We start from the raw sequence: 25,572 nt of genomic DNA on the forward strand, positions 1-25,572 counted from the left end.
CTAGGCAAAACCGGAGCAGTTAGTCTACCTAATCCCACAGTGCATTATTCACACCAGTCCTAAACTTATCTCACTCTCCAGAAGAAAAAACTCATAATTCTATTCTCTGAATTTTCTAATGGCCTAAAGAATCTTCAAACTCTTTTGACCCTTAGCTATAGTCTGATATTTCAGAAAGCATGACTCCTGCAGTACCCCAACCCCCCAAGGATATAGAGATACTAGTACAAAGATATGGAGATCCCAAGGTCATAGAGGTTAGGGGTATCCCCCAAGTTAGCTCTTGACCATAGAGCTAGTGGTCAACACAGGGTAGAATCTAGGTTGCCTAATCCAGGAGACTCTAGTCACTAGACCAGGGTTTCTCAATCTTGGTACTGTTGATATTCCAGGATAGATAATTCTTTGTTTGTTGGGAGCAGTGGGGGCAGGGGCAGATGCGAGGTAAGAAGAGTAAGAAAAATATGGTAGGGAAAATAAGGAGTAGCTGTCCTGTGCATTGTAGGATTTTAGCAGCATCCCTGGTCTCTAGATCATTAGATGCCAGTAGGACCCCCAACTCCTCTACTGGCGACAACCAAAAACGTCTGCAGACATTGCCAAATGTCTCTGTGGGGGGAAAAAAACACCCTGCTTGAGAATCACTGCATCAGACTCTTCTGACTTTTCTGGAACTTTCTGGTGTCCTCTACTCTTTTTTACTTTTCCCATTGCGTACTAGAAGAAAATATCAAATATTTTGGCCTTGGACAGATTACAAGAGTGTGTACCAATTCACCTCATAACAGTGGACACCGCACTCAGCCTGTTTACAGTATGAACACTAGCGGGAAGATTTTTTTTTTGGCGGCTGGCTGGTATGGGCATCTGAATATCAGTGGGAAGATTTTACACTCTGCATTGACTGTGGCCTCAAAGTGGCCAGTAAAGCAGCTAGCCAATACTGGATTGCCAGAAGTCTGCAGCTGAAGTACAGCTCAGACCTCCTCAGACCAGAACAGCAAGTTCCAGGGTTTCTTCCTCACTCCAACACAGCTGATACCCTTTCACTTGCCTTTTTTAATCATAACACAGGAAGAGATCTAGGACCATGGGTAAAAGCTAATAGAACCTTAAACACTCTTCTTCCTGTGCCACTGCAGTCCCACTGCAGAAGTGGCATGCTGAATTTGAGTTGGTTTGGGGTTGCTGGTTATTCAGCCTACTCCTCCCAAGAAACAGCTGCAAATAGTAGAGGCCCAAGATGCTTCCAGGAAAATAAAATAATTTATATAATGACTATGTGTGTCATTTTCTGTCTTAGGGAATTTTCTGCCAGGAGAAAGGAGCACTAGCTCTTCTTGGTGCCTAGAAGACACTCCAAAAATAAAGAGCAAAAGTAAAGCATTAAGAAGACAAGGTTCATCCAGTCTGAAAATGGTTCACACTGACATGTTTCTATTTTTAAAAAGACTTTACTTTATTGGAGAGAAATGAAAACTTGAGAGCTGAACCAAGTGGTACCTTCTATTTACTTGGCTTCAGAGCAGAGGAGTCACAGAGTAGAAATTCAGAACAAACTGAGCATCACTGCAGACAAGTCAGATGACTACTCTACCCTATTTACTTGCTTAACAGCTGCCATGACAAAATGACCACGCCTAGATTTCTGGATCGAGAACATGGAATTCTCTGATCCCTAATGCCTGTGATGCATGCCTGTTCTTCCTGTGAATTAAAAAAATAAAGAGAAAAAAAAAACGCAGCAAAAATATTTTAATAATAAAAAAAATGCAGCGAACCAGCAATTAAATACAGGAAATCAATTTCACCTTCAAACAAGATGGGGCATCTCTGGAGAATGACACAGAGAGTTGTCACAGCCAAGTCAGAGAAGGGGTCCGTAAAAGGCATTAGTGGCACAGTTGAAGTGTTCCCTGTCCGGCAGCACAAATTTCCTTGGCGTGCATGTGTGAGTGTGTGTTTGTTTTAATTATAAATAACGAAACATGGCTGGGGGGAAAAACAACCACCAGCATCTCTCAGTGCATGAAGAAACACGCATCTGCCACAGTATCACGTGCCTGAAGTGCTAGTCATTTCAGAACAGATTGTGTTCTCTTCTCCAAGCCCCCAGCCTGCCTCTTCACTGAGGTTTGGCCTTTAAAAACTCCAGGAAGCTGGTGCCAAGCTCTCTCTGCCTGAATTGGTACTTCATATTAGGGGCATTTAGGACTGTGCTTCCTTCTAGAACAGCCGCTCTAGTCTCAAACTGCTAGATCAATTCAAGATCTGATGCAAAGCCTTGAACAAGAAATCATTTCCAGTAGGCACATATTAATGGTATACAGAAGGCTATGTTCCTTGCCGTTAGGTTCAGGGTCTCTTGTTTGCTGCTAGTGGGGTCAGTTGTGCTATTGACCTGGACTTTGGCTGGTCTCGAGTGATTATGCCCAAGTGAAGCTAGGGTGAGCTTACACAGCAGAGGAGGGATCTTATTCTGAGAAAGTTTTGGGTTTTTTGTTTTTTTGGTGGTTGGCTGGTTTGGGGATCTGAACCCGTGACCTTGGTGTTATAAGGCTACACTCTAACCAACTAAGCTAACCAGCCAGCCCCCCCGAGAAATTATTGTTTGGCTTATTCAACTTTAAACATGAGTTTAAAAAAAGAGATGGGTGGGGTCACTCCCAATGGGGACCATGCACTGTCCTCAACCTTAGCTCAGTTCTATTGCTGACATGACTTTGGCTGCGAGCTGCCAAATGCTGCTCCCCTTTGCTTGTAAAAGAGCCAAACAACCCATCTGATTTACCGAGTAGAGCTCATTCAGGACCTTCATCAAATCATCTTGAAGCTGCTGGCCGACTTCTTTACTCTGCAAGGAAAGAGGAATGAAGGTTAATCGGGAAACAGAGGAGGGAGGAGGGACCAACAAAGACAAGAGCAACACCAGCTCTACAAATAACACAGACTCAATTAGGGCCCATTATTTAACCCAGCAAATCAGATAACCACTCAGATCAGACCCAATTATGGTCAGATTACTCCAAGAGTTTTAATAAAATGAAATGTGCCCTTTCTATAGCCAAGCAAAGGCAATCGTGTGTGTGGGGGGGGGGGGGGGGATGGGTTGTAGCCTTTGATTTTTCAATTGGTCCCCAAAGAGCAGGCCTGAAAGCTACATCCTACCTGGCAACTGTTGTTAGGTGGAACATGCTTTCTCAGATACTTGTAGTCACACATTCCAGAGGATTGTGAAGAGAAGTAAGATGTGTAATAGGACGAGATAGGAAAAAGCATATAAATGTTCAAGGGCTTCTAACTCCGTAACTAATCAGAAAACTCCAAGCAGGAAGGAACTGTATTTCTTATTTGCTCTATTTCTATCTCAAATTCCCAGGGCAGTAGTACTTCAATAACGACTGGTTGTGCGATTAGTTAATGTTACTTGATTCTGACAGTATACACTAAGGAGTCTAAACTGGTTAATTGTGAACAGTAGTAGCTCTCAGGCCCTTTGCTGCTGCCACCGAGGGCTGGCATCTAACTTTATAGAGAGAACGGTAGAAAGAAAGAAGAATGAGAAAGCAGGAAGAAAATCATCACCCTTCTATACTGAGTGTTACATGCCAAGCCCAATAAACCTGATTGGCATCACTGGGTCATTGAGAGGGGAAGCCCTTGTTTTATCTTCTGCCAGCTCCTTCTATTTCTTTCATACTAAAAATTCAGATATCAACAACTGTCACCTGGCATAGCTTACTCCCAAGCAAAGAGAGGAAGAGGCCTTTCATGTCAGAAACATAATCATTTAAGATCTTGCTTTTTTTCAAGATGTATGTATCTTTACCTTAAAAATATGGTTTTCTAGGACCAGCCCGTGGCTCACTTGGGAGAGTGTGGTGCTGATAACACCAAGGCCACAGGTTCGGATCCCTAAATAGGGATGGCTGGTTAGCTCACTTAGGAGAGTGTGGTACTAACAACACCAAGTCAAGGGTTAAGATCCCCTTACCAGTCATCTTAAAAAAAAATATATATATATATATATATATATATATATATATGTTTTTCTGATTATAAAAGTAATATACGTTTATTGTAATAAATAAGGAAACTGTAGAAAACCTAAAAAAAAAAACCCACAAAAGTAACCCTCAATCCCTACCACTAAGAAATCACCACTCTAGACTTTGTTATATATTTTTCTAATCTCTCTCTCATTATTTTTAGAAAATTGGGATTGCATTACAAACACTGTTTAGTAACTCATTCACTTAAAAGTATGTTGTGAACATTTCCCCATATACTATTCTTCTATAACTTTATAATACATTATATGATGTAGCTCTTATTCTTGGACATTTACTTTGCTTCTAAATTTTTTATAATAAAAAATGCTGCATTAAATTACTTTGTACATAATCTATGCACACACCTTTCATTATTTTCTCCTAGAAGGAACATTTCTGGGCCAAAGACTACTCATTTATACTGTTATATTGCCCTTAAAAAAAAACCTTCCAATTTAAAATACCGCCAGCAGAATATAAGAATGCCTATTTCACTTTTTTGTCTTGACAATTTGATGGGGTATCCTATTGTTGTAATCCTTCGATTCCAGTGAGGCTGTGCATTTTCTTAAACATGTTTATCAGTACTTTTCACTTTTCTTTTATGGTTTGCCATTTTTCTATTAAGGTATTCATTATGGAATATAACATATATGTGACCCCTGGCATCAGTAGGCAAGAATTTTTACACCTGATAGTGAGGAGAAGAGCAAAAGGAGCCCTATATTAGCAATTGCAAGATTCTTCTATTCTCAGCTCTTCCATCACCAAGGAGATAACTTCGGATAACCTGGTTAATTTCTCTGGGCCTCTGTTTTCCCTTCCATAAAAATGAAAGACTTCAGCTAAAATATTCCTAACGTCTTTTCCAACCTCTGCCATTCTATGATTCTACATGATCTTTTATCTGGCTTCTTGAGTCCATATTCGTTTCATACAACACCCTGTTCAGCATAGGATTGGCTGGCTTCACACCATAGAGTACAAGATAATGAGCAAGTTCTCAGGGACCCAGATGCTTTACAATACACATGGCTCCAGGGGCACCTTGCCAGTCTTAAATTTACCATTCCCAGCATCTCTCGCCCAGTGACCTCTACGCCTAGAAGAGGCCACAGAGGGAATGCCTTTCATCTGCAATCTCACATGCCAGCCTCTCCTTCCTATCATGAGGAAAGCTGAGCTCCACTGAGGCAGCAGAGGCCCAAGGAAGTGGAGTGAGGTGAAATGACTCACTACTACCCCAGAGTCAGCAACAGGGTCAGGAATTGACCACGAATATCTATCGCTTCCCACTGCCCTCCTGCCTCCAGGCCAGCTCCCCCTGCCAGCCTCCCATCCTCTCTTACCACCTCCTTATGTTGAAATGGCAGAGGTTAAAGAGAAAACTCCTCCTATTCCTCTACCCTGTTGCTTACCCATGACTTAAATAACTTAGCCCAGGGGTGGAAGTGGCAGGGAGGAGGCGAGGGGACGGGGTTGGGGGAGGGGGAATATAACCAATAAAATAGCAATTAAGTGCAGGCAGATGTTTCCTTTCACGTACTGATTAGTTGGGAGGACCACTCCACTATTATCCCTGTTTATTTGAACAGGCTGCTGAAGCCATCTGACTTACTGCTCCCTCTGACTGCGCGCTGGGCTGGGAATACACGTGCAGCTTAGTCCAGTTAAAATGTATGGTAAAGCCCCTGTCAATCAGAAGCATATCTGACACACAGAGAGAAGCAGGAAATTGCCTGTGTCTCTCCTTTCACAGACGATAAAAGGCCACCCCTTCTCTATTTCAGAAACCTTAACTGTGTGCCTTTGGGGGAAAAGCGTAGCCCCAGGAAGGACTTCCGTGCCGGCCAGTACGGAAGGGTTGATAGAGCTGGGAAGCTGCAAGAGGGCCCCACCCAAAGACAAGAGGGACATTTATTCCCGGGAACAACAAAACCTGATGAGGCTGAGTTCATGACAATGAAGACTGTAGAGCCTTTCCATTCCCCATAAAAAAGCCAGGGGTTTCTAGGCAGAGAAGAAAAAGAGAATTTACAGAGCCGTCTTTGTGCGCTGATATACAGCCTGCATCTCTTTTCTTTAAAATTTCTTGGAAGAGAATGAGTCATCTAAACATAGCAGGAAACCAAATAGAAGTTGGGGGAAAAAATTACTTTGGGTGAAGTTTTTCTCTTAAATGTTTGCATAGTAATCTTTGCCTGGAAAAAAAAAAAAGAGGCCTAAATTTAGAATAGAGATGGGGCACAGTTAGCAATGCTGGTTCTATGGGATAGGAAGTGCGATGGTGCACTCAGGCTGGGATCTTTTATTTTGAAACTCACCACAACCATTTGGCCAGAGTGTGTTGCATGGGGGGGGGGCACTATGCCTGCTACCTAGGCGGGGCTGATCGGAGAACAATGAGATTGCAACAACTCCTGCCAGCTGTGTGCTTACAAAATGGGTAGGGAAGCTTCCTTTCCAACAGATAACAGCATTGGACAACAGAACTGAAATTCACAACCTCGGGTCCCCAATACTGTAACATTCCAAAGTCTCCTTGCTCACAGAATATAGAATATGTAGCAGAGATGTATGGAAACACCAGGATACACGGTCTAGGTCTAGGCTGCCTGGATGCTAGGTTGGTCACTCATCTTTGGACCTCTTTAAATCAGTACGTTTCCCCACCAAGGTCAAGTGTTTGGATCCCCATAGCAGCCAGCCGCCAAGTAAATAAATAAAAGTAAATCGATACATTTCCTGAGCTTCGATGGGTTTGTCTATTAGCATTTCCTAAAGAATACCAACTATGAAAGGGCTTTAAAACCAGCCCTCATCAGGGAGATTACCCATTACCTGATTATCTACTTATTTAGATCAACCCTAGTGTGCTTTCCAAGTTGTGGGGATGGGGCTGTTGTTTGCTGGCTATCTACACTACAAAGCTGTATTATTTGACAGGCACAAAATTACCCCCTATTTGTATGAAAAAGGAAGAAAAAGAAAAAAAAGAGGAAGGCATGTCTCTGCCATGTAGTGAGCTAATTTCAGCCCCGTTCTAAGGCTGAGCCTGTCAGCAGGTAGAAACAGTACGGTCATTTAGTTCTCTGCCAATTAGCCTGTGTCAGCAGTTTTCCAAAAACAAATCCAATTTTCAAGGGCACACATCTCCTCCACCAGTGCTAGCATCTTCTTTCTACTTCAAAGATACTTCAGAGACCAATTGATAAAAAAAAAAAAAAAAACCCAAAAAAACAGTTTAAAATTGAATGTACATTTACAGATTTCAGAGGAAAGAGACATGAACCCTATATTAAGCTCCGGCAGCAGGAAAAGCACCACCAGACATAGGGTGATGGTTTCAGAGGCACTTGCTCACCACTTCAAAGAGGCCAAGTTTCACAAGCTGGTGCTTTGCCTGAAATGCTGTTGGTGGGGAGGACAGGACTAAAAGGAGTGGTCATTTGGCAGCAGGGCCATGCTAGGTGATAGTGGGCACTGTGTCTGGCCTCTCCCCCAGCCAATCAGTCCACCAAAATAGGTTGTGCAGTGTCATGCTGAGAGTTCAGGGGGTGGACAGGCCAGATCTGAGCTCAGGCATGACTTCTACATTTCCCCTTGGCCATACTACTTGCATCTGTGCAAGCAGGACTCTTTCTATTCAGCATTCACCCATTGATTAGGATACCACGTGATGGCTCTAGGAAGGCTGAGCTCCAGTTAGGACCTTATACTTTGAGGAGCCCAAGGTCATATAAAGTACGAATATACTGAATTGTAGGTTGGCAGCTGCCACAAGAAGGACACTAGAAGTGCTTTTACCTTCTGAAGATGGGTAGAGCAGGATGTTCAAAAAATGGGTTTTTTTTATTGCAAGCCAGTGTAATATGTGTGTCTACATAAAAGTACTTCTGTACAGTGCATTCTGATATTCCCTATTCTTTTCTCTTCTTTCCTATTTTTTGATTTGGGTCATCACTCACTAGATTTATTTTACAACTCATTAATGAGTCATTATATACAGACTTAAAAAGACTGGGTACAGATAAAAGACTGTAATTGTGAAATTAATAAAGAAAATAGTGGTTTAAGGACTGGAGCCCAGCAACCAAGACAGGAGTTAAATAACTTGCTCTCTTGATGTTTCAAAGCAGGTTGAATTACTGGATCCTGACAAGGGGGGAAGTGGCTGGATTTTAGGGAGGGGGCAATAAAAAATCCGTGGGCAAATATTTATAGAACATCTATTATGTGTCAGACACTTGTGGTCTGAATATAAAACAGACAGTTCATTCTGGTGTTTGAGCCTATCAGAACACAATTCTTCCAATCTCAAAGGCATTATTAGAAGTGGAATTTCTTAAGTTAGTTTTCTAGTTCAATTTTTTTTTCTATTTCAGCCAAGAGGTTTCTACACTATAACCTAATTCCAAGGCAAGCTTGCCAGAAACAGGAAACTGATTTCAAAAAATCCAGCTATCACATAGTAAATCTTTTTTCTTTGATTTGTCTTTCTAAGTTACTAATGGACATTTCAGGTTATAATGATACTGCTCTAATATAAGTAACTCCCAAAGCAGTCACATTTTTTAAGAATCCCTTGAGCTCATAAGCACCATAAAAACTAATGTCACCAGTAGCTCCTTCACTCGGAAGTTAATGGGTATAGTTAAACTCTCCTAGTAGCAAAGTCATATTTAAAAGAAAATGTCAGAAACCTGACACAATCTAAGACCCAATACCTGTTTTAGAATTCATCTTCTGAAATATGAATGGTTTCTCAATTAGATTCTTGTTTAATTATCTTAAGAACTTAGTCTTAAAAAATTCCAAAGCTACTAAAATATAAAACTGTCTAAAACAAATGGAAGAGATAGATTAAGACTTTTTAAGCATCTTTCTGTCCTCCATGTCCTGCCTACTGCCTCGTAGCCATAAAATAATCAGTTGCTGAGTCGATTAGATCAAAGTTTAGTTTAGACTTAAATGCTATGTTTTCACATAACAATAAGAATAAAGTAAGAATAAAACAATATAGCTGCATTTTCTTCATATAGATTAAGGGGGGACGTCATCAGAGGTTACCCACAGATGATCCCAAAATATTGAAAAGACTTTTCCAGGATCACACAGCTATTCAGTATACCATCAGGGACCACATGCAATATTAAAAGAAGGTAAACACGCAGGCCCTGAAGCAGAATTTGAATTCTGTTTCTACTCCCCAATTGTATGACCTCAGGAAAATTATTTAACCACTCTGACTCAGCTTCTACATCTGTAAACCAGGATAATAATAATCATGATATAGTTCATATAAAGTGCCAGAAACAGAATCCAGCAGCTAGTATGTTCAATAAATGTAAGCTAATATTAATATTAGAATCCAGCTCTCTGAACACCCACTCAGTGCTCTTTCCACCACACTGTGCTGCCTCCTTATATACTGTCAAACATGTTAATGATCATGATCTGTAGAATTGCAAAGGCCTCAGAAGCTACTTCCCAGTCGGAATTGCAGCTAAATCCCTCTAAATGGGGGCTCTATTGACCCACAGGGAAGAAGTTTCTTTTTTTTCCTTATGCCTGCTATTGCACAATCTAATATATTCCTCCCCAGTTTCAGTAAGAACTAAGGTAACAATGACTCTGTAAAAAGTATGCAGTTTTCCTGAGGAAAGAAAGCAAACAAACAAACAAAAAAAAAACACCCAACAAAGATGAAAAAAAGCAGAAAGGAGGAAATGGCGGGGTGGGGGTGGTAGAAGGAAAATAAGAAAGATACAATTACCTTTAATCCCTCAATGTAGATTAAACAGAAAAGATCTTCCTCAGCTGTACAACTAGGACTTGGGGTCATAAATTAAATGTCCAAAGGTAGGAACTCCCTACTGCCTAAGTCAGAGAATACCAAGACTCTCCATCACCAAGTTCTACTTTAATGAAATCCAAGACCTCTCTCCTCTAGGGTAATCGTTTCTGAAAGCCATTTTCTTAAGGCTTTTCCAAAGGCTCTGGACAAGTATGAGCAATCACACCTGATAACCCACAAGTAATGCTAGTGGACTTGGGAGAAAATCCATTCTTTGGCATGAACTCTGTGGATTCAGCTTCTACCCTCTGTGGATGCTTAGGCTCTGTTAAAATTGACCAAAGTCTCTTCTCAGGGAAACATATAATCGAACAAGATTGAGCACCACTGGACTGACACAGAGAAGTTCAGGGTGGGGCCAGGAAGAGGCTCTGCTCTTCCAAGATCTCTGATGGCACAGTCTGAAAGATAGTCCTATATAACATTCTAAATGTTTCTCCATGGTTGTTCCAATCTCTTTGAATGACCTATACTGATACAAGCTCGAAACACCCCTTAAAATGAAAGAGACAATCAAGTTTGAGCCTTCATTTCTTAAACCACCACTGTGATCTTTTCTTGGCAAATTTCCATCTTTTCCTCTTCCAGATAATGATTTCAGTGGAGGTGTGATATCTTCAGGCCCTGATCTCTCATGCCAAAGCATTTCTTGAGGTCCTTCTGGCGATGAGTGATCACCCCAAGCAGGACACTAACGGCATAGAAATGATATCTAGGTGACCGTCGGCACCATTGGGTAGACTGAGACGCAAGTAACAAAAGAAACAAAAGCAAACAGGAGCAAGAGCACAAATCTTTCAGCAGCTGTAAAATGAACTCAGGAGGATAACCAATCAATGGCTTGGAACTAGGAGAGAAGCGGGGGGAAAAAGAGCCAGAAGGATAAGGTGCTTGAAAGCATACGCCCTCCTATAATAAGGAATTCTAGGAGTTGCGGGATGGGAAGAATCCCATCTGAGAGTGTGCCTCCCAGATGGCTGAGCCGGGAAGAGGCTGGAAGAACAGGAGTTAACAGAGCTCATCTGAAAGTTGGCAGTGTCAACACCAAGAGGAGGAGGGCAGTCGTAAAACAGCAGCACCCGTACAGGAAATGCATGGGGCACTGGGAAAATGACTGATAAAATACTTTTAAGAAAGAGAAACCCAGCAGCAAAATCAATTCATTGAGGGATCTGTGTAATTTTAGAACTCTTGGAGTTACCTTAGAATCCGACAGTAAAGAAAGGAAGAGGCTCCAGAGGGTTCTTTTTTTTTTTTTTTTTAAATTGAAACATAATTGATTGTACATATCTGTGGGGTACAGCTCTGAGTATCAATACCTGCATGCAATACGTAATGCTCAAATCAAGATTAGTATATTCAACCTTACACAATGTAATCATTTTCTGTGGCCCATTACCAATTTCTTGCTATCCTCCCTCCCTACCTCTGGCAGCCTCAGTTCTGTTCTCTCCTTTTGAAAATTCAATCAATTATTGGGATTGTTGTATCTTTCTTTCTTTTTTTTTATTTATGTATTTTTTAGCTCCCACTTATAAGTGAAGACATGCAGTATTTCTCTTTCTGTGCCTGGCTTATTTCACTTAACATAATTTTCTCTAAGTTCATCCATGTTGCTGCAAATGGCAGTATTTCATTCTTTTTTTATAGCAGAGTAATATTCCATTGTGTATATATACCACATTTTCCTAATCCAGTAGTACATCGATGGACATTTAGGTTGGTTCCAACTCTTGGCTATTGTAAATAGAGCTGCAGTAAACACAGGAGTGCAGGTATCCCTCCAACATTATGATTTCCATTCCTTCGGGTATACACCCAAGAGTGGGATTGCTGGATCATATGGCAGTTCTATCTGTAGTCTGTCTGAAGATCCTCCATACTGTTTTCCATAATGGTTGCATTAATTTACAGTCCCACTAACAGGGTAGGAGGGGTCCCCTTTCTCTGCAACCTCAACAGCATTTGTTATTGTGTCTTCTTGATAATGGCTAGTTTAACTGGGATCAGATGACATCTCAATGTGGTTTTGATTTGCATTTCCAGAGGGTTCAGTTATGAAGACAGCATCTTCTTGACACCATGAGTGCCAGCGTTGGACATGAGGAGCATCAGGCAAACTCTGGGAGACTGAGTAGAATCCTTTACCAGCAAAGAATTAGAACGCATTTCCTTGGGGCTGGGATGGAGATTTGAGTCTGGATAGGCTTTCTTCAGCTACCATGGTGATTTCCAGCTTCTTGTCTTTGTCTGCACTCATCACATGTGCAGCTATTCCCATCAGGCATGGCCCACATTACACTTAAAAAAATCTATATCCTTGGGGGAAGACACTTTCTCGCCTGCCTGTACCTCACTTCCACTAAATAATCATTAATTGTGCGAAGGAGAATGTCCAGAGTTTAGAACTGGAGATTTCCAATCTCTAGCTCTGATTTCTCACCTAAGCCCTTCCATTTTCCACTTAAATTCAGGCTTAAACTTTATGAACACTTGAAAACAATGTGTATCTATCTACGGTTGTTAGGCACACTGCCCATATATGTCATTTAGGTCAAGTTTGCTGTTATTCAAATCTTCTATATTTTTAGTGATTTTTTTTGTCTAGTTGTTTTATCATTGGATAGACAGGTGTATTAAATCTCTCACTGGGATTGATAATTTGTCTATTTCCCCCTTTTTTCTGTCCATTTTTTATATATTTTAAGGTTATGTTATTAAGTATAAACTTCTTCTTGGTAACTTGAATCTTTATTAGGAAATGTCCCTCTTTATATCTAATAATACTTTTTGCATTAATATCTACTTGGTCTGATTTTATATCATAGCTCTCTTTTCCTACCATTTTGCTTTAAGCTTTTCTGTATCCTTGTATTTAAGATACATCTGTTCTCTTATAAGCAACATACACTTCAGTTTTTTTTTTTTTAAATCTGTCAGAAAATCGGTCTTTTAATTTCTATAAGTCAATTCATACTTATGGTAATTACTGTTTTAGTCTGTTTTGTATTGCTATAACAGAATACCTGAGACTGGGTAATTTATAAAGAAAAGAAGCTTATTTGGCTTACGATTCTGGGATAGTTGCATCTGGCACGGGCCTCAGGCTGCTTCTACTCATGGCGGAAAGTGGCAGGCAGCCAGCGGATACAAGCAGATCACATGGCAAGAGGAAGCAAGAGAGAGAGAGAGAGAGGAGGTGCCAGGGTCTTTTAAACAACAAGCTCTCATGGGAACTAATAGAGCGAGAACTCACTCATTACTCCCCTCTCCTCAGGGAGAGCATTAATCGATTCATAACGGATCCACCCCCATGACTCAATCAGTTTCCAACATTGGGGATCAAATTTCCACATGAGTTTTGGAGGGGACAACACATCCAAGCTCCATCATTCCACCCCTGGCCCCCCAAAACTCATGTTCCTCTCACACACAAAATACAATCATTCCAACCCAACAGTCCCCAAAGTCTTAGCTTGTTCCAGCACCAACTTAAAAGTTCAAAGTCCAAAGTCTCCTCTGAGACCAAAAGCAAAAGTCCTTCCAGCTGTGAACCTGTACAAGTCAAAACCAAATTTATCTATTGCCAAGAAACAATGGTGGAACAAACATTGGGTATACGTTCCCATTCCAAAAGGGAAGAATAGGCCAGAAGAAAGGAGAAACAGGCCCCAAACAAGTCCGTAAGTGTGATTTAAGGAGATAGTATGGACACTAAGTTGACAAGGGGTGGACTTGTGAAGGTTAACTCTAGATGTCAACTTGGTTAGATGAAGGAATGCTGAGAAACCTGGTAAAGCAATCTTTTCAGGTGTGTCCATGAGGGTGTTTCCAGCAGAGATTAGTATGAGAGTCTGAGTGGCCTGGGTGTGAAAGACCCACCCTCAGTGTGGGTGGGAACCATCCAATCCGCTGGGGATCCTGAGAGAACAAAAGACAGAGGAAAGAGGTGAAGCTCTCTGAATCTGCTGGAGCTGGGATACACTCTTCTTTCCTACCTGTGGACATCAGAGCTCAAGACTCTTCAGGTTTTGAGTTCCAGGACTTACACCAAGAACACCATCAGCTTCCCTGGTTCTGAGGCCTTTGGACTTGGATTGAGACACGCTACTGGCATCCAGTTTATAGACGGCCTATTGTGGGAATTTTCTTCATAGCCATGTGAGCTAATTCCCCTAATAAATCCCTCTCACATAATTATAACATATCCTATTGATTCTGTCTCTCTGGAGAACCCTGACTAATACAATTACTAATATATTTAGATTTAAGTCCACCAACTGGCTATTTGGTCTCTATTTATCCTGCCTGTTCTGTGTTCCCCTTTCCTCTCCTTTCTAACTTTTTTTCTTCCATTAAAAAAAAAATCAGTAAAATTCACTCTTTTTGGCATACAGTTCTTTGTGTTTTGACAAATACACAGCGTTGTGTAACCTCCACCACAAGTAAGGCACAGAACACTTCCATCACCCATCAAAAACTCCCTGCTGCCTCTTTGTAGTCAAACCCCCCTCTACCTTTAACCACTGCAAACCACTGCTCTGTTCTATATCCCTACAGTTTTGCCTTTACCAGAATCTTTCTTCCCTTCTTTTGAATTTATTTATTTATTTATTTATTAAAAAGATGACCAGTAAGGGGATCTTAACCCTTGACTTTTTGTTGTCAGCACCACGCTCTCCCAAGTGAGTTAACTGGACAACCCTCTCTAGGGATCCGAACCCATGGCCTTGGTGTTATCAGCACCACACTCTCCCAAGTGAGCCACAGGCTGGCCCTTGAATTATTTTTTTATTAATCAAGTTTCTCCCTCTCTTTGTATCCTTGACTTGCTGAAGTCTAATATAAATTAATACTCTTACCATTTTCTGAATCAATACATTTAAACCCATTTCCCCATCCTCACCCAAACATAGACTCTATTGTTGGTCCCATTGCTGTCATTTATATTAATTTTATATATATGTTTAAAACTCCACAAGACATTATTATTTTTTTTTCAACAATATTAATAGTGAATATTCATTTAGATGTATACTGTTATATATAGTTTGGGTTTTTTTCAGCTCCTCTTTCTTTCCTGTATCTCCAAGCTTCTGTTCGGCATCATTTTCTTTCTGTCTAAAGGATACCCCATTTAGTATTTCTTTTTACTGCAGGCCTGCTAGTAATAAATTTTCTCAGATTTTTCTTGTCTGAAACATCTTTATTTCATTTTCATTTTCACTTTTGATTTTTTTTTTTTTTTTTTTGACAGCTGGCATTGTACGGGAATCTGAACCCTTGACCTTGGTGTTATAACATTGCACTCTATCCAACTGACCTAATCAACCAGCCCCACCTTCACTTTTGAAGGATATTTCTTTCTATATTTTCATTCCATTGTCTCCTGTCTTCTATTGTTTTTGCTGAGAAGTCAGCTGTAAACTTTACTGTTGTTCCTTAGAAGGTAATAAGTCCTTTTTTCCTGTCGCTGTTTTTACGATTTCTCTCTGTCACGATTTGTAGCAATTTTACTATAATGCACCTGCATATAATTTTCTTTGTATTTATCCGACTTGTACTTCATAATGCTTCTTCCATCTGTGTCTTGATGTCTTTGTTAGTTTGGGACAATACACTGTCATTATCTCTTCAAATACTGCTTCTACCCCATTCTCTCTGTTCTCTTATTCTAGAACTTCAAATATATACATGTTGGACCTAGTCACCATACCCCATAAGTCTCTTATGCTCTTTTCTGTATTTTCCATATGATATAAAAAACACACAAACTGCCACAGTGTTCTACCCATACTCTTAGCAGCAATCAGCAACACAGAAGACATACTTCTATGATTAACTAAATGTGTGGGAATTTCTGCCCACTAGCAAGCAAACAATTCTCCATTGGATACTGGCTGGGTGTCCTCTAATTCAATTCAATTCTGACACTATCTACCTGGAGAGAGTGTCAGATCCCACAGTGGGACTCCATCCCACAACACTGCCCCCAACTTCAGATGCCAGACACAAGTCCCAGGTTATTTCACTTGTGCTTTTGACTGACTGGTTATAAATTGGGGTCCCCACAACCCCCTCCTTGGGTTTGACTGATCTGCTGACTGGCTCATAGAACTTAGGGAAACATATTTAGTAGTTTATTATAAAGGATATTACAAAGGATACAGACAAAGAGGTACATAGGGCGAGGTACAGGGGAAGGTGCACAGAGCTCCCTGTCTTCCCTGGGCACACTAAACATATTTAGTAGTTTATTATAAAGGATATTACAAAGGATACAGACAAAGAGGTACATAGGGCGAGGTACAGGGGAAGGTGCACAGAGCTCCCTGTCTTCCCTGGGCACACTACCCCACAGGAACCTCCACGTGTTCAGCTATTCAGAAGCCCCCCAGACACTGTGCTCTTGGGTTTTTATAAAAGATTTGTTACAAAGGAATGATTGAAACATGGACAACCATTTAGAAATGTGATTGAACAAAAAACAGTATGATCTAACACTAACAGCTTTGTGGGGAAACCCAGCAAGCCCTGTCTGTTCAGATTTTCTTGGCCTATCTGTATACCAATTCTTCCTCCCAGGCAAGAGGCAGAACCCCTTCTGAAATGGGAATCTTATGACCTATAATCATAAAGGGTAGGTCAGAGAATTTTTTATGGCCACCTATAATACAGAAAGACAGGGGAAGGTTAGAACAAGCCAGGAACTGTGAATCAAAACCAAAATACATATATCATAATATCACACTATCCTTTTTATTTCTGTACATATTATTTTCTGATCTGTCTTCCAGTTCATTAATTCTTCATTAAGCTTTGTCTAACCTGCTCTTTTAGTTACTATGTTTTTCAGTACTGAAATTTCAGCTTGATTCTTCTGTTTTTTAATTATTGAGATATAGGGCTGGCCAGTTATGTCACTCAGTAAAGTGTGGTGCTGATAACACCAAGGTCAAGGATTTGGATCCCCAAACCAGCCAGCTGCCAAAAGAAAAAAAGGGAAAAAAAATTATTAAGATACAATTCACATAAAAATTATTGAGATAGAATTCACCATTTCAAAGCGTACAATTCAGTGTTTGTCAGTATATTCACAAGGTTGTGCAACCATCACCACTACCTAATTCCAGAACATTTCGTCATCCCCAAATAAAACTGATCCCAGTTAGTAGTCACTCCCCATGTCTCTTTCCCCTAGCTCCTGGCAACCACTAATCTACTTTCTGGCTCTATGGATTTGCATATTCTGGACATTTCCTATAAATGGAATCATACAAAATGTGGCATTTTGTGACTGGCTTCTTTCACTTAGCATAATGTTTTCAAGGTTCATCCATGTTGTAGCATGTATCAGTACTTACTTCTTTTGATGGCTGAGTAATATTCCATTGTAGGGATATGCCACATTTTGTTTAAATTTATTCCCTTAATCACTTCATGACCATTCAGGTTTTTTTTAAACTTTTTTGTTATTATGAATAATGCTGTTATGTACATTTTTATGCAAGTTCTTATGACCATATGTTTTCAACTTTCTTGTGTGTATACCTAGGAGAGGAATTGCTGGGTTTGATATTATATATATATATATGTTTTCATCCATGGTTCCTGGCTCATAACTCCCATAGCCCTTGCAATTTCCTAAGTGACTAAAACAATAAGCATATCTTTTGTTAAAGTATTTGACCTTTTGTCCTTGGTTCCTGAAGCAGCTTCAGAGCGATAAAGGTGAAAGACAGTCTTTTGTTACACTATTGGGGTGTTTTAGGCCTCAGAAGCAGGCCTCAGAAAACAGATTCTCTCCCTCTCTCTCTGACCTTCTCTTGCCCTCCTTTCACCTGCTCCTTTTTCTCCCCAGCACATGCCATAGAAACTAAAAATATAATCTAATCCTCCCCTGCCTTTCTGTCTTGTAGTTTGCCATAAAGAAATTCTCTCTGCCCTATCCATGTCTGATTGCAGGTCATAAGACCCCCATTTCAGAAGGGGTTCTGCCCCATACCCAAGAGGAAGGGCCAAGCCACACAGAGAGGCCAAGAAGAATCTGAACAGACAGGCCTTGCTGGGTTTCCCCACTCAGTCTTTTCGTATTAAATCATACCCTTTTTATTCAATCACATTTTTACCTGGTTGTCTACGTTTCAGTCACTCCTATTCAATGAAGTCTCCATAAAAGGCCCAAGAGGAGGGGTATGAAGAGCTTCTGAATAGCTGAACATGTGGAGGTTCCTGGAGGGTGGACCAGCCAGGGAGGGCATGAAAGCTCCATATCCCTTCCCTATACCTCACTCTATGCATCTCTTCATCTGTATCCTTTGTAATAAACTGGTAAACCTCAGTAAATGTTTTGTGAGCAGCTCTAGCAAATTAATCAAACCCAAGGAGGGAGTCATGGGAACCCTAATTTATAGCTGGTCGTTAGTCATAAGCACAGGTAAAACAACCTGGGGCTTGTGATTGGTATTGAAAGTGGGGGACAGTCTTGTGTTACTGAGCCCTCAATCTATGGGATCTGACACTATTTCCAGGTATTGAATTGGAGGACACCCAGCTGGTGTCTGCTGCAGAATTGACTGCTTGCTTGCTGATGGGGAGAAATCCCCATGCATCTGATGTCAGAGGCCTGTTGTGAAAGTATGGCAGAAGAAACTGAGGTTTTTTGCCCACACACTGGGTCATAGGGTAATTCTATGCTAAGTTTTTAAAGAACTGTCAAATTGTTTTACACAGCATCTGTACCATTTTACAATTTCACCAGCAAAGTATGAGGGTTCCAATTTCTCCACATCCTTGTTAACATTTGTTTCCTTCCTTCCTTTCTTCCTCTCTCTCTTTTTAAAATTACAGCCATTGGGTCTGGCCCATTAGCTAAGTTGGTTAGAGCACTACCTCATAACACCAAGATCATGGGTTCAGAACCCCACATCAGCCAGCTGCCAAAAACAAAAAATGTAAAATTATAGCCATCCTAGTGGGTGTAATGTGGTATTTCACTGTGGTTTTGATTTTCAGTTCCCTAATAACTAATGATGTCAAGCATCTTTCCATGTACTTTTCTGGACATTTGTATACCTTCTTTGGAGAAATGTCTATCCAAGTCTTTTGCCCACTTTTTAATTGGGTTGTTTGTCTTTTTGTTGAGTTGAAAGAGTTCTTAATATATTCCAGATAATAGACCCTTATGAGATAATTTGAAAATACTTTCTCTCATTCTATGGGTTGTGTCCGTCTCTTTTACCTTCCTATAATCCTGCTGACTGGGCCAATTGTTGAGCTAAGGCTGGGTCTGGAGCTCACAGACCCCTCAAGCCCATTCACAGACTGGGTCACAAACCCTTCACACGCCAGGCTGGGTCACCAGACCCCTCACATACCAGGCTGGATCCCCAGACCCCTCACATGCAGGTCTATGAACTAGGTAACTGGCAAACAAGTCCTTGGAAGCTGTAGGTTGGAAAGCATGGCTGCGTGGAGTGGCATCCACCTGAGGCAGTCGCCAGCCAAGGTGGCAGCACCGTGCATGTGCACCAACTCCACCCCCACATACACAATTTGTTTACTGAACCATCCCCAACCAGCCCTGAGGCGAGGGGAGCCTGATTAAATTATTCTATTTTCCCAACAGGTTGTCTTTTCATTTTCTTGATAGTGTCCTTTGAATCACAGAGTTTTTTATTTTGATGAAGTTCAATTTATCTATTTTTTCTTTTGTTGCTTGTGCTTCGGTGTAATATCTAAGAAACCATTGCCTAATCCAAGGTCACAAAGCCTTAAACCTATATTTTCTTCTAAGAGTTTTATAATTTTAGCTCTTACATTAATTTCTTTGATCCATTTTGAGTTGATTGTTTTTTATTATTTCCAGTTTTGTTCTTATCATTTAATTTCATAAACATATTAAACATAGGTAATTTAAAGTTTGTATCTGGTAACACCATTAGCTGGATCTCCTGTGGGTCTATTGTTTCTCTTAGTTTTTGGTAACATCTTATTTCACCATATGCCTAATTATTTTTAATTGAGCATCAAACATTGTATATGAAAAACAATGAGAGATACATAAGGCCTAGGATGCTAATACCTTCCTCTACAAAGGATTTGAATTTGCTTCTAGCCACTAGCTATCCTAGATCACCTTAATCCAATTAGAGATTAAGATCACTTGAAGCTAGGATTCAATCCCTGTGAGACTGATAAAGTCTATTACTGGTTTAGCCTGTTCTTCTGAGCCTGGGGAATTTTACCAGGGCTCCCCCCCCACCTTTGGCCTTGAATTCTAGTTGTTGTCCAGCTAGCCCTACAAGGTCTATTAAGCTCTGCTCAGCTTTTTACCCTTCAGTAATCTCTTCTAGAATGGCAAATGCCTCTTGGGGGAAAGTAGCTTTAATGAAGCAGAAGGGTTGGTCTGAACTCCCTAAGTTGCAATTTCTAGGAGCACAACTCTTAAGTTTAAACTTGGAACACAGAGATTATTTTATGTTTATATGTAGCCCTCATCAAGTCTAGCGCAATTCTGGATACCCAATAAGTACTGAAAAATGCTTTGTATGAAAAAATGAACGAAATACTCGTGATAGTGAAGGCTTGCCTTCACTTATGTTTTAAAGTTGTTCACTTCCCAGCACATGGTAACCAAATCATGCCAGTAAAACAAGAGAGGAACAAGTCTGAGGTTTAAATATGGTTCCTCATTACTTCTTTAGGGGCTTTTCAAAAACCACAATTCATCAAAGAGAAGGAGGAGGCTGAATCTACCTCAAATAAAGGGAATCCCTGAAATTAGCTGAATGATTGAGAATCCAGATTCAAATCTCAGAGGTCCTCTGGTGATCCTAAGTCTACCAAAAGGAGGAACTCTGTATGAAGTTGTAAAAATGAGCTTATGGGGCCATTTGGGGTCTGAAGAGGGTTTGGGCATCTAGACCCTGGACATTTGTGAAAATGTCATCTTTATCAGCTATCTCAAATTTTGTAACAGCACACTGTCCTTTTCTAAGTGACACAGCATAAAAACAGAAAGAAGTAATCATTGACTTCTAATTCTCTCCCCCATAAGTGGCCACATGCTGTTGATTTTTCCTTCATGATATGTCTGACATCTGTTTCCTCTCCATTCCTCCAGTCACTACCACATTGCAGTCCCTTATTACTTTGTTCCTGAATTGGAGGCCCACACTTTCTAAAATGCGACACTATGATATCATTTTCCTATAAAACCTTTCAGGGTTCCTTAGTGCTCTCAGGATAAAGCTCAAACTCCTCAGTCTGGCATTCAGTGCTCTTTTCACCTTTGTTCCAACTACTCTCCTCATCAACACTGAGTTAGCCAAACTATTTCACTCACCAGCCTCTGAGGGTCCTCACGCACTCCTGTGCTCTTGCTCATTCTAAAGCCTGTGGACACTCCAAGTGGAATGTCCTTCCACTCCAGCTGACGCTCCATGCTCACAAACTTCTCACTTTTCCATTTCTAATTACTGACATCATTTTCATTCACTAAAATCCCAGCTCTCATAAAGCAGTCCCACAGTGCTAAAGAAAAAAAACAAAGTCAAATTTCACCCCTCTACTTGCTGCATGTAAAGCGCTTAGTTGTGCCTGTTATAGAGTGTATCTTCAGTATGTATTCTTAAAAAAAAGTGAGTGTGGGGTGAGGTGAGGTGAGTACATAATTTTCTACCAATTGTGCTACAGAAATTGCATATCTGTTTGAAGCACAGAATTAAATTGTGCCCCTTCCTCACACTATTTATAAAAAAAATTGATTTCATTTCATGGGATGGCTTAAAGACCATAATATGAAAGACAAAACAAAACAAAAACATTTAGGAGCTAATACAATGAAATATCTTTAATACCTTAGAGTAGGAAAGGCATTTTCATACATGGCAGAAAAAGTGCTAACCATAAAGGAAAATGGATGCAACTACATTAAAATTATTAACTTTTATTAACAAAAAGAAAATATGCAAAGAAAAAGAAAAGACAAGGCACAGTGTAGGAGAATATTTGTATGTGTCAACACATATAACCTATAAAAAGCTAGTAGGCAGAGTAGGCCCTTCACAATAGAATATACCCAAATGGTCAATAAAAATAAAAGGTTCTCAAAATCATTAATACTCAGATAAATGTAAACTGAAACCAATATGACAATAGCTAAAATTAAAACAGTTAAAACTGTAGGTGAAGTTAAAAATATGACAATATCATATGTTGGTAAAAATGCAGAAAAATGAAAACTCTCATGCACTGCCAGTGGGGGGTGAAAATTAGTAATAATCACTTTGGAAAACTGTTGAGCATTATATAGTAAAGAAGATATGCCTATCTTTTGACCCAGCAATTTCACTACTAAGTATATATCCTAGAAATCTGGGCACATGTACACCAGTATACACATATAAGAATGTTCACAGTAGTATAATTCATGTTAGTTGCAAACTGACAAGAACCCAAATGCCCATTAACAACAAAATGGGTAAAGAAATTGTGGTATATTAATAAGCGGAACCTTACAGCAGTGAAAATAAACAAGGTATAGCTTTATGCAATAGCATGGATAAATCTTACAAACCATGGCGAAAAAAAGAAGCAAGACATAAAAGACTACACACTGTAGGATTCCACTAATGTTCTTCAAGAGCAAGTGTGATGCTGCTATATAATAAGTATTTATATTTTGGTCTTCATGCCGGATTCACGGCATACAGTTTCTAAAACTCTTGTTAACTCCTAAGTGATAGTAGTGATAAAGGTGAAAGAACCATCTTTTATTGGTTTTATTCATAACAAGCCCCTTTCCAACCACACCTGAGTTTATGTTAATGAGGTGATACTTGGAAAGCCCCCACGGATGGGAGGCTGGTTGCCAGGGGAACCAACCATGTGATTAGAAGGTTGGCACTTTCAGCTCTATTCAAGATGGCGGTGGCTGTGGCGGTTGGCGCGGAGTAGCTGAGGTGGAAAAGGTGGCCACTGGGCCTTAGGCAGCCGGAAAACTTGTGGACCTTCCTCTTGCCGTCTCTTAAGGGAGGACCGCTGCTGGTGGCCGGTCGTGGGGGCTGACCGCCACTTTGCCCTTGGCAGGAGAGGCTGCCTCGTTTACAGACAACAGTTCTGAAGTATGGAGCAGGAAAAGAACTGTTTCTTAGCTGCAAAAGCGAGTCTCTAAACAAGGAACATGGCGCCGGGGCTGCTGTTGATGCTGCCAGGATCCCGGAGGCTGGGGCCGCATTGAAGGCGGCCAGCAGCCCTATTCAGGATTCGAGGTTTCAGGCCGGCATAAAAGAAGATTGCTGGGAGTGCCCAAGCCACGACGCGGGACCGAGTAAGCAACCCGAGGCAGCGGCGGCCGAGAACGGGAGGGCGATGACGCAGAGGCAGAGAGGAGGCTGCCCGACCCGGCACAGCCCCGAGAGTGACCCCCGGCCCAGCCTGCTCGGGGGGGGGGGGGGGGGAACGCCCGCCCGCCCGGCTTCCACCTGCTCCACTGGGCCACTCACCGACCCCAGGGCTGCCTCCATTTTCTCAGGTGGTGGCGCCTCGAGCCCTGCTCGGCCAAGCCTGTCCTCCTTGCCCAGCTCGGCTCCTCACTGAGCCTTCCCACTTGCTTGCCCCGGCGCGGGGCTTCCTGGGGCCTGCGGGCTGGCCTCCCCTCCCACTCCCTCCGTGGTTCTCTGGTGGGGCTGGTGGTGTGGGGCGTCCCCGGCAGGCATCGGGAGGGCAAAGAAGTACGGGCTGGGCCGACTGTCACACCATCGCACCCTGGGCTCCGGCCCCCCGTAAACTTCCTGTTACCAGGAGGCAGATACCATCTCTGCGGCCACCAGTTCGGAAAAACACCTAAGTGATTTCTGATTAGGAATAGTGTGGTCGGAGAGTTCCCGAGTTCGCTTGAACCTGCTGGAGAGCTGACTGCGGGGGGGGGACCAGAGTCGGTCTGCGCCGGGGGGATTCAAAGGTGAACCGTGTGCTGCGGGCTCCTCCCCAGAGGAGCTCACGCTCTGGTGTGGGAGATAAGACAAGTACACAAATAACCATGATACCAGAAGGAAGGTGATAAGTCCCGAGAAAGATCTACACAGTGCTATAAAGGCACCCAGAGCGACCAGTCGTCTGCGCCTAGCAGAAACCTGGTAGACTTCCTGGGCGAGGCGGTCCCGAGCAGGGTCTTGAAGGCCCAGCTCATAGACGAGGGTTGCAGAAGACACATCCCAGCCCAGCCCAGTGCGCACAGAGTGGTGAGACATCCGGCTAGGGAGGCGGAGGCTCGACAGAAACCACACACCTTGTGGGGCTGCCACTGCGTCATCCAGCAGCCCAGGCCACAGTGCACGGAACAGGGAGAAGTCCTACACGGGAAGTGGAAGCTCAGTAGAGACCACACACCCTGCGGTAACACCCCATGATCCAGCAGCCCAGCAGAGTCCAAGCTGACCAGAGAGGTGGCTCCCCAGAGAGGCCCAAGACCCGAGGCAACCACACACACAAGGCACTAGAGGCCAAATGAGCAGTCACGGAGGTAGCCATACCAAATTGGCAACCACAGCAACATCTTAGTTAGGCAATAGTCTCAAACTGGTGGACTGTGAAACCCCCTGCCACAATGAATAAACATAAAAAAAAGAAACCAGAAATACAAAAAATCAAGAAAGTACACCACCAAAAGTTAATAAATCTCAAACTCTAGATCCTATAGAACAAGAAGCCCTTGAAATGACTAACAAGGAATTTCGAGTGATAATTCTAAGGAAACTGAATGAGATACAAGAAAACTCAGCTAGACATCATGATGAAATGAGGAAAAGTATACAGGACCTGAAAGAGGAAATGTACAAGGAAATCAATGTCCTGAAAAAAAATGTAGCAGAACTTGCTGAACTGAGGAAGTTATTTAGCGAAATAAAAAACACAACGGAGAGTTTAACCAGCAGGCTTGTCGAAGTTGAAGAGAACCTCTGAACTTGAAGATGGGCTGTTTGAAATAACACAAGCAGAAAAAAAAAAGAAAAGAAAAGAAAAAAAGAATCAAAGACATTGAAGAAAATCTGAGAGAGATATCAGACAACCTTAAGCGCTCAAATATCCAACTCATGGGTATTCCAGAAGGGGAGGAAAATGGAGATTGCATTGAAAACATATTCAACAAAATAGTGGCAGAAAACTTCCCAGGTATAGGAAAAATCACAGATCTTCAGATCCAGGAAGCTCAACGATCTCCAAACGTATTCAACCCAAAAAGGCCTTCTCCAAGACATGTTATAGTCAAATTGGCAAAACTCAGAGACAAAGAGAGAATCTTAAAAGCTGCAAGAGAGAACCATCAAATCACCTATAAGGGAGCCCCAATCAGGCTAACATCAGACTTTTCATCACAAACCCTAAAAGCCCGAAAGGAATGGGATGATATATTCAAAATACTAAAAGACAAAGATTGCCAGCCAAGAATACTCTACCCTGCAAGGCTATCCTTCCGAAATGAAGGGCAAATAGTATATTTCTCAGACAAACAAAAACTGCAAGAGTTCACTACCACACGACCACCCTTACAAGAAATCCTCAAGGGAGTACTGGGTTTGGTTCCTGAAAAATAACTACCACTGCCATAAAAATCCAAGAAAAAAATCAAAACCCACTAGTATAATAAAAATGGCATTC

General features: G+C 41.5%; 1 protein-coding gene across 3 annotated transcripts in view; it reads right to left on the reverse strand.

The window, feature by feature from the left end:
- SRGAP2 (SLIT-ROBO Rho GTPase activating protein 2) overlaps window positions 1-25,572 on the reverse strand; it is a 257,088-nt gene that overhangs the window by 67,837 nt on the left and 163,679 nt on the right. For all 3 annotated transcript variants that reach the window (XM_063113343.1, XM_063113341.1, XM_063113342.1), the window contains one exon: window positions 2,792-2,854. In XM_063113343.1, coding sequence (XP_062969413.1) covers window positions 2,792-2,854 — 63 coding nt within the window. The remainder of the gene's footprint in view (window positions 1-2,791; window positions 2,855-25,572) is intronic.

The sequence above is a fragment of the Cynocephalus volans genome, chromosome 11, assembly GCF_027409185.1.
Source record: "Cynocephalus volans isolate mCynVol1 chromosome 11, mCynVol1.pri, whole genome shotgun sequence".
Lineage (NCBI taxonomy): Eukaryota > Metazoa > Chordata > Mammalia > Dermoptera > Cynocephalidae > Cynocephalus > Cynocephalus volans.